The sequence below is a fragment of the Tenrec ecaudatus genome, chromosome 15, assembly GCF_050624435.1.
Source record: "Tenrec ecaudatus isolate mTenEca1 chromosome 15, mTenEca1.hap1, whole genome shotgun sequence".
NCBI classification, from domain to species: Eukaryota; Metazoa; Chordata; class Mammalia; order Afrosoricida; family Tenrecidae; genus Tenrec; species Tenrec ecaudatus.
The window spans coordinates 109,615,752-109,625,751 of record NC_134544.1 but is presented as its reverse complement, the minus strand read 5'-3'; the positions used below and the strand labels follow the sequence as shown (position 1 = coordinate 109,625,751).

The following is a 10,000-nucleotide window of genomic DNA, read 5'->3' as shown; positions in this document are numbered from 1 at the left end:
AGCTGCGGGCCGAGGAGCCGGTCGCGCGGGCCGGCGGGGGCGCAGGGGCCGGGCTCGCGCTCTCGCCCTTCTCCGCGCCCGGACGCGCCTCGCCGAGCCCGGCGCTCCCGCCCGCAGACGCTCGGCCCCTCCGCTCCCCGGGCGGCTCGAGGACCCGCGCCCCGCTCCCCAGCCGCTGAGGGGCCGCGGAGCGGCGGCCGGATGCTCGGTGCCGCCTGACAGCGCCGCGCGGCGCCCGGAGCCCGGAGCCGGAGGAGCGGGGCGCCCGCCGCCGCCGCCGCCGCCGCCGCGCGCGGCCGCCTCCCCCGCTCCCCTCGCGGGCCCGGCCGCGCGGACCCCGGCGCGCCGCCGGCCCGCTGCACGTCTGGGCGGCCGGGGCATGGAGGAGCGGCGGGCTCCGAGCCGCGCCCCGGAGTCCCCGAAACTTCCACGCGCGCGCCCGGCCGCGCCGCCGCCGCCGCGCCCGTGGGCCTGAGAGCGGGACCATGGATGAAAGGTTCAACAAGTGGCTGCTGACGCCGGTGCTCACGCTGCTCTTCGTGGTCATCATGTACCAGTACGTGTCCCCCTCCTGCACCAGCTCCTGCACCAACTTCGGGGAGCAGCCCCGCGCCGGGGAGGCCGGCCCGCCCGCCGCGGCCGCCCGGGGGCCGCGGGAGGAGTGGGAGCGGCGGCCCCAGCTGCCCGCGCCGCCCCGGGGGTCGCCCGAAGGGCCTCGGGGGCGTCTGGCGCCCGAGGATGAGGAAGAGGAGCTTGGAGATCTGGGGGAGGAGGAGGAGGAAGAGGAGGAGGAGGAACCGGACCCCGAGGCCCCGGAGAACGGCTCCCTGCCCCGCTTCGTGCCGCGCTTCAACTTCACCCTGAAGGACCTGACCCGCTTCGTGGATTTCAACATCAAGGGGCGCGACGTGATCGTGTTCCTGCACATCCAGAAGACCGGGGGCACCACCTTCGGCCGCCACCTGGTGAAGAACATCCGGCTGGAGCAGCCGTGCAGCTGCAAAGCTGGCCAGAAGAAGTGCACCTGCCACCGGCCGGGCAAGAAGGAGACGTGGCTCTTCTCCCGCTTCTCCACGGGCTGGAGCTGCGGGCTGCACGCAGACTGGACGGAGCTCACCAACTGCGTGCCGGCCATCATGGAGAAGAAGGACTGTCCCCGCAACCACAGCCACACCAGGTACGGTTCTTGCCTCGCCTGGCTTCCTGCCGCCCCCCTGTTCCCCCTCTCTCGAGAGTCTGGACCCCAGGGCGGCCCGTGCCCCCTGGGGCATCCATAGAGTCTGGGACTTTTCCCAATGCTTGATTGGGGCAGAAGCTTTGGAGAGTGCTAAGATAGAGCTGCGCCCTGGAACGTGCTCCTCCTCCAGCCCCCATTGTTTTCTCCCACCCCCTTACACCTGCAGAGGTGCCCACAGCCGTCGCCAGTGTTTCTTTCCTGGTGCCCAGCACAGGGTTGCATCCCTTGGAACTGACCACCCCCAACCCTCATGGGATGCCCCACTGCGGTCGCTAGGTGGGGGCCACTCACTGCTGTGTGTAATGCACGGTGTCACCTCTGGCCTCTGAGGATCTCCTCCCGAGCCGGTCCACATAGAATCTTTAGAAATGTTTATTATTATAAATTTTAATCAAGCAGGAGGTGTCAGAAAAGTTACCACAGGGATAACTGGAAAAAAAATTTTAATCCCAGCATAATATGTGATATAGTTGTAAATTGATCAAAGTAATGTAAATCAGATATATGACTTAACAAGAACTTTAAAACAAGTTTCTTCATAGAATTATGTTATTAATTATAACCTTATTAATAACTGAGCAAAGCCTTTTAAAAACTGCGTTGTTGCTTGCAGTCATTGACATAGGTTCACAAATACTATTTACCACAAGATATTGTAGCTAAAAGATCAGAAAATTTAAAAAAATTAGTGAATGTAAAAACACATACCAGCAACAAAAGCGACAATGAATGTTTACGGTGTGTGCAGATGCCACCACGTGACTCGAAGCGTTGTTATAATTGAGTAATAATGGCAAATCTGACCAGGGTGCATTAGAAGATCCAGAAAGTGAATTAGCATAGAGTTTAGCTTCGTAAGTAAAGTGATACACCTAAACTGGGCTCATGGAAAGTTTTTGCTCTAATTAACCACGGGATGTTTCTTATTAAAAATTTATAAATTTCTGATGAAATGGTACAAAAATTTTATACAAAGCCTTTTGCTGTAAACCACCTCCATCCCCAGTGGCACCTGGTGCAATATCACTGGCGTGCCCTTGGGCCTGGAGATGAGGAACTAAATTAGACCAGTAAGTTGCAGTGGAACTGGGAACAGAGAGTTAAGGCCGGAGTTTTCCCAGAACAGTGAAATCAGAAAAGTCTAATCCCTTGGTAGGCCCCTCAGGGATGGGTGCTTGCTAACTCAAGAAACCATCCTCTTGATGCCGCTTTGAAGATACATGCTTACATATCTGCTCTACGTAGATAACCCCAACTCTGGAGATGGCCTTTGTTGTTGGGCAGTGCCAGGATTTGGACGGACTCTTGCTGCTCTCAGGAAGATGTCCGTTCTTCCTCCAGGTCATTCCATCAGCTCATTCTGGAAGCCCCTTTTAAAGACTTACCATGTGCCTGGTAGTGTGCTGAATTCGAAATGGACATAAAGATAGAATAAGTATCTTTTCTTTTTAGCGTGATAAATGGGTTTCCTACACCCCCCCCCCCTTTTTAATTAGTAATACTGCTGAGAGTTAGACTCACTGCTAGGAATTTGGGAAATATGGAATCTTAATAGCCAATGAAACTGCTGACATCTTTAACATCCTTTGAGAGAGACATGGACTGAAGACTGCTTGAATGTTCTTTCTGCCCATTAAGATTTGAAATTTAATCTGACATACTTGCTCCAGAGACTAAAACATTAAAAGCTTGGAATACTGGTTTATTGAAGTTTTCATCTAAAAGGTTTCCAACAATTTGGAGTCAGGTAATAGGAATTTAAAAACTCAGGCTCAATATGTTGATATAGTTATTGCATTTCACATTATAGAAAAGCTTCATTGAGTGGAAGCCACCAGATTCTAGAATGCACTGCCATTGAAGCATTTAATTCTACTTCATTTCTCCAAGAATGAGCGAGAGTTCATTATGTGATTTTTTAACTCTGGTAGTTTTTCTAATACTTTATTTCCTCTCTGCTCCTTTTCCTGTTTAATAGAAATTGGTAAGATCAGGAAACTAGTTGGAGTTGGAATGCAAGCCTTAGGCAACTTCTTTAGTCTATATTAAAGGTGATTTATTGATTTTTTTTTTTGCTTTTAAGGAGCTCTGGTGGTGCAGTGGTTAGAGCTCTTTGCTGCTAAGCCATGAAGTCAGCATCTTGAGCCCAGACCCTCTGCTCCACAGGAGAAAGATGTGCAGTCTGCTTCTGTAAAGATTCCTGCCTTGAGCCCCTTCTGGAGGGCAGTTCTACTCTGTCCTGTGGGGTCACTATGATTCACAATTGATTCGAATGCAGTGGATTTGATTTGGTTTTGAAGATTTTTTTTACTCTGTATTACTTTAGACTCTGCCAGTCTTACTTTAGCTCTAAATCGAGTCTTTTGATCAAGTATAACTTCTAAGAAATAAAAGACCATCAATCCTGTATTTCATCCAATGGTATACTCTTTGTAGTTAGCCTTTTGCATCTTAATTGCTGAATGATCACCCACCCAAATTTATAAGTAGCTTCACACCTACTATGAAAGACTAGATCTATCAATGGATTTTTTTTAAGACTTTTAAAGATGCTTCATTGTGGAGGGGGAACAGTCAGCATTGTTTTCTCCTGATGTACATTTTAGTGAATAGATGAAGATTTGGGGGGAATTAGAGTAGGACATGGATTCTAAAAATAATTCCGTTTTTCTTAGTGATGAAATTAGCTGCTGCTGCTTCAGGCCTTGAAGAAGTTAGCAGCCCAAGGCTTCCCTTCAGCAGGAAATATCCAGTATTTTGCTACTTTGTGTCACTGCACATTCCAATAGGGGCTACTTAAACATATGGTTTCTATTGCACAATCGCGTTTCTTTGTTTAGTTAGAGACTATGAGCATTTTTCTACTTGAATTACAAGTTGGCTTAAAACTTTTCTTGGTGGCAATATCTTTTACACGGCGCTTCATAATCCCCTCCTCTTTTCCTTCGCACCTTCCTTCCTGTTCCCAACAATTCCCACTTCTTTTCCTTTTTTAGATAGGGCAGGAAGGAAGAGTTCTGGCAAATGGAAGATGTTCTGTGTCAGAAGCTCTATGAAAAACGCTGAAGAGAGGGTTAAAAGTAGCATCTTCCTAGTAGAAGATTGACTTCGTTGTCTGTCATTGTAATGTGTGTGTATAGCGTTCTATAGCCCACTAGATTAGCCTGGATGGTGGCGGGTACATTTCCACAATGCAAAATGGCAGCTAATGTATTGCTACATAATGGGAACCAGGGTCTCCTTCAAATAGGGCCGAATCTTAGAAAACGATGATAGGCAGGCAGTCCCCATGTTACTAAAGGCCGTCTGTAGTACAACCCATCGTTAGGAGCCAACCCTTCTAAAGTCCTTTATATTGAAATTTTGAGGTACATATAACGGTTTGAATAACCATTGAGGATGCTCTTCGAGGCCTCTCGAATTAGTATTATTACTGGATTATTATGTTACAGGTGTTTTAATGTACCTGTAAGTACTTCTTTAATGTCTTTAATGCATACAATGATGTGCCATATACTAGGAAAAACATTTGACTAACTTATGGTAGCCACAGACCATGCATACCTGGTTTGATTTATGCACACATCTGACTGAAAGACAAATTGAAGAATGGAGTTTGTACATAATCTGAGTATTCCCTGCAGATCACATTATTTTCATTAGCGTTCATGCTGTTCCTCCCTCCCAGTTGATATTAGGGATCAATACTCACATGCATCACTTACTGGCTTCTGTTGTCACACAGACCCGGGTTGTGTACTCACTCTGTGTGTAACCAGGAATCAGCTTACTCTTTCTGGGCCTCAGATTTTTCATATTTTAAGTGTAGCTAATTAGGATTACCCTCATAGAAGTATTGTGAGAATTAAATAAACTAGTGCATTTCAAGTGCTTAGCAGGATAGGTAGACTGATAGCTAGTAATACTTAATATGTTAATATGTATTGGTGGTCGGTGTCATCAAGTTGGCTTGGATTCATACTTAGAGCAATAACCGAAAGGAAAATTTCCTAGTCCTTCACCACTCTCACAATGGTGGGTTGATGGAGCCCTTTGTTGTAGCCACTGATGTATGCTGGTATGTCGTAATACTTACAAATCCACACAGTGCTATCAATTGTAGCAGCACAGTGTTCTCTAACCAAGGCTGACTATCACAAAAGGATCTGGTGGTGTATGTTTACGTGCTGTTGGTTGTTGGGTTTTGCCAAGTGAGTTTAAACTTCTAACTATCCTATGCCACACTGTGTGATCCTGCAGTGTAATCTAGTGAGATTGAGCCACCTTCACGTACGGTGATGCCATTTTGTGACTGTTTGCACTGACACAGAATCCAAATTCCAAACAGAAGCCGGGATTGAAAACTGTTTGCCTTCATGCCTATAATTGGGAATATAATTGTTTCTGCATTTTACTGGTGAGAAGAAAAGTTGCTAGAATAGTAAGAGAGGAGATGGCAACATGTCAGAGCCAAGGCAGAAAGTTGGAAGCTAACTCTGCAGCCAGAATCTAGGGAGAGTTGAAGGTATTTAGACCCCAAGAAGATGCACGGCTCCCGGACTAGGGTTTGAATACAGCCCAGATGACATTTTTCATACAGGAGTCCCTGGACAGCTAACAGGAAGATTGTAAACCCGCGGACCTATTTTATCACATTACTGATGACATCTTTCCATTTTTCTTTTGTAATTTTTATTTAGTTATTACAGAAATATCTCTTTGTTTTATTAGGGGCTCATACAACTCTTATTACAATCCATACAGACATCAATTGTGTAAAGCACATCTGTACATTGATGCTTGTTTTCCAATTACCGTTTGTACTTATGTATAAGCCAAGTTTTTCAGCACAAAAATATGTGCTGAAAAACTGGAGTTCGGCTTATACACGGGTCAGTGGTACCCCAGTGAGGTGTAACATCTCATGGGTGACTGCCGTTCCTCAGCTGTTCATTCAAAGCCCCGCTGACACTGCAGGGATTTGAATGTTTGTTTACTCACATCTAACCAATCAGAGCCGTCCTATGACGTGGATGACTCCAGTTCACAGAAGCACCCTTAGTGATTCACTCACGCTGGGAGCTGAACTGGTAAGGATGTGTGTGTGGCTGTGCTCCGTCTCTCCCCTCTGGTCTCTGTGTTAATTCACATCCTGCTGTTCCCACCCTGGGCTTATACTCGAGTCAATCAGTTTTTCTGGTTTCCCAGGTAATAATCAGGTACCTGGGCTTATACTCGGGTCGGCTTATATTCGAGGATATACAGTATTTCTTTGAGTACCCTTTTCCACTATCTTTATGCTTTTTTCTATATTACTTTTATGGTTTCCCCCTTTGTCTGCATGTCCAGATCTTTAGAAGGCTTCCTTTTTCAATTCTAAAATATGAATAAAATCAAACAGCATTTTATCATTCCCCCCAAAAGACCAAAAAATAAAATAAAACAAACAAAAACAAAACCCTTAAGCCTCCACCACCACCACCACCACCACCACCACCACCACCACCACCACCACCACCACCACCACCACCACCACCAGCAGCAGAACTCACCTCATCATTTTACATGGCAATGGGAGGTAGCTGAGCCCGTACACATATGGTTCTATTTCTAATAATTCTCCTGCAGATTAGCATCTTCATTTTGGTAGTTACAGTCAATGCTCTGCTTACTTTTTCTTCTATTTACTATGGGAAGTACAGGAGGAATGGCTTCATTATCTGAAATGCGTCAGGTAGAATGTGGTTTGGAGCAAGCAATGTCAGCTGTGGAATTAGGTTGTTAGGGATGAGAGACCGTACTGCTCTTTGGTAAGTGGCATTTCTCTTGTTAAACGATGCTGGTGAGAGACTCCATCCGTCTCCTTTGTATGGTGGGATGGCACTTGCCCTCTTTTATGACTCTCTTTCCATTGGTTCTATTACAGTAGTTGGAATTTTGTGGCTAGTGTACTCTAGAGGGCCCTCTATGATTAAAGCTAACAGGTAATAAATATTATAAAAGTAATTAAATGAACGGATATCAATTATGAATGGTTTTCTATTACCAGAAAACAAATCAGGAAAGGTATAAGTAGAGCTGGTTTCAAGAATGATTGTAACCAGTGGTTTCTAAAAAGAAGAATGATTGGAACTAGATATTTGGAGTCTCTACCTCCCCTCCCCAAATCCCTTTGCATAGCAACCCAATTCTATTAAGTTGATTTATTCCATAAAATGGGGAAATGGCCTTCACATCAAATAACTCCATAAGCCTGAAGCCGTGTCTCCCAAAGGGGGTGATACCACCCCCTGGGAGGCTGTGGAACAATTCAGGGACTTCAAGAGCAGAATCCTACACTTTATCTTGGATTATGAGTTATGATAGAAAATAATAATATTTTTTTCTGCAAAAGGGGTTGTAGGCCAAATAAATATGGAAACCTATGGCCTCCAGGAAAACAGACCTCTGAGCTCTAGGTTGACGTTTGGTCCAGCTGAACTTGTGCCTCTCCCTTCCACTGATAATGTGACCAGGGAGATGACCCTCTCAGCCCAAACTTGTATCTTGTATTGGAGAACCACCCCCATGATGTGTGTGTGTGTGTGTGTGTGTGTGTGTGTGTGTGTGTGTGTGTGTGAGAGAGAGAGAGAGAGAGAGAGAGAGAGAGAGAGAGAGAGAGAGAGAGAGAGAGAGAGAGAGAGACAAGAAATATCAGAAGGGGAGCTAGCACAGACACCTCTCTTAATACAAATGAACCACTGGGTTTTAGATAGTTCCTATAATTGGGTTGAATACACCTAACAAATACATGTGAATAAGTGAACACCCCCCTCCCTCGTTTTGCATTCCATTTAGTGGAATTTTTAAGTAAACTCCAATTTGAACTTGTTTACAGCATCTGGAGACAATGTCAGATGAGAAATAATTGAGGGGCCTGTTCCTATTTAATATGGGTATCGGGAAAATATAGTTTCCTTTAAATACTCAAAGGAAGAAGAGATGGAAGATGCATAAATCTTGTACAATTTAAAAAAAGATATAAGTACGATATGTGGGCTAGAAATTAAAAGATAACAATTTCAACTCAGTGGAAGAAAGAACTTCATAATTTTTAACTGTCAAAATTTACAATGAAATCTTGTGTAAACGGATGTGCTCCCAGCCCTGAATATGTTGGAAGAAAGGACTAGCCACTGATTCTGTAAAAGGAATTCGTTCCTGAATAAGGACTTGGCCTAGATGCCCCCACCTGCCCTTTTAAGGTTTTATAGTTCCAATCTAAGTTGAGTTCAGGATATCTTTCTTCCTCCCATTCTAGCTCTGTGTGTGTGTATATATATATATATATATATATATATATATATATATATATATATATATATAAAATAAATTATAAATGAGTTTTTCTCAAGTTTTTATAAATAATTTTACCCCAAAATTTTTGGCCAAGCTCATTCTGTTGATATGGGTTGTATAAAAGAACTGCTTTACATTCAGGACCAAATGAAATAAATATGGCTTCTTCTTAATAAGTATAAGAATGTAAGATGAGAAAATATAATACAACTTGCCACAAAAAGCCATAACCACTTTGAAACATTATCTGGTTATTGCTTTTCCTTTAGACTGCAGGCTAAAATATCTAAGGAGACTGCAGAACTCTGTTCCCAAGTCTATCTAGAATATTGTAGCTTGCTCTGCTGTCTAAAGCATAATCTGTGTGATGGCTCTTCTAATTAGACGTGTTGAACTGCAAAGAAGGTTAATTATCATGAGTCTGTGTGCAGTGTAAAACTAAGGCAACTAGAGCTTTTTCTGTTTGTACATTATATCTACTTAAATGTTCATTATAGGGCTTTTAAAAGTATTGTATCTAGTTCAAATCACCAGAATTTGCTATAAATCAGAAATAGGTTGAATTAAATCCATTTAGTTTTTTTATTTAGTAGTACAGATCTAATCTGTGTAGTCGATGATTTATTTTTATGCTTGCTCTAGTTTTTATTTTTCCCTCTTGTTGCCTGGGGGTTTTTGATCGGGTTGATATAAGAGAACTGGAAATGACCATCTAATAATCAGAAACTAGGTAAATTTAGGCACCAACATTGTGGAGTTTCTCATATTATTAGTACCCACAGCTAATTATTATCATCTCATCTTGACAAAAGACAATCACAAGCTTATGGCATTTGAATGCGATTTATGCTTGATAATGAATTAGGCAAGTTTAATTGAGACTGGCACATCCTCAAATGATTTTTAAGTGTCACAAAATAAACTATTGAACCAAGAAATAGGTTCAGTATGAAAATAATTAAATGGGGCACTCAGATTAATGTTTTGCAGCAATCAACCATCTTATTTTTGAGTTTGTTAAACTGTGGTTATCATGCATACTCTGTGGGTTTTAATCTGCTAATACAGCTTTGTGTAAATCGTAGGTTCCCAGATGTACCTGGCCTACTTCCCCATTTTAGGAAAAAATAAAAAGAAAGTTACTCAGACTGCCCGTGGCAGTGAAGAACTTGGGTACTATAGCCAATCATCTAGGGGAAAAAATGTAGCTATCTGCTTTTACAGCCCCCTGGGGCTTCCCCACCCGCCAGCGGGTGGCATTGTCCAATTGGGGACACACTGGCTGAAATCATAGGGAAACTTTCAATTATGTGGGGAATTTGTTCCTAAGACATTTGTCAACTCTGTTATTTGTTCAACTCTCTTTCTAGCAAATGCGGTTGCTCAGTCAAACATGTATTAAGCACCTAGCACATCTTTGATAAA

The 10,000-nt window shown here is 43.9% G+C and overlaps 1 protein-coding gene across 1 annotated transcript in view; it reads left to right on the top strand.

The window, feature by feature from the left end:
- The first annotated feature begins 485 nt into the window (after positions 1–485).
- Positions 486–10,000, top strand: part of HS6ST3 (heparan sulfate 6-O-sulfotransferase 3) — a 1,040,890-nt gene continuing 1,031,375 nt past the window's right edge. Inside the window, exon 1 of the mRNA XM_075532514.1 lies at positions 486–1,177. Coding sequence (XP_075388629.1) covers positions 486–1,177 — 692 coding nt within the window. The remainder of the gene's footprint in view (positions 1,178–10,000) is intronic.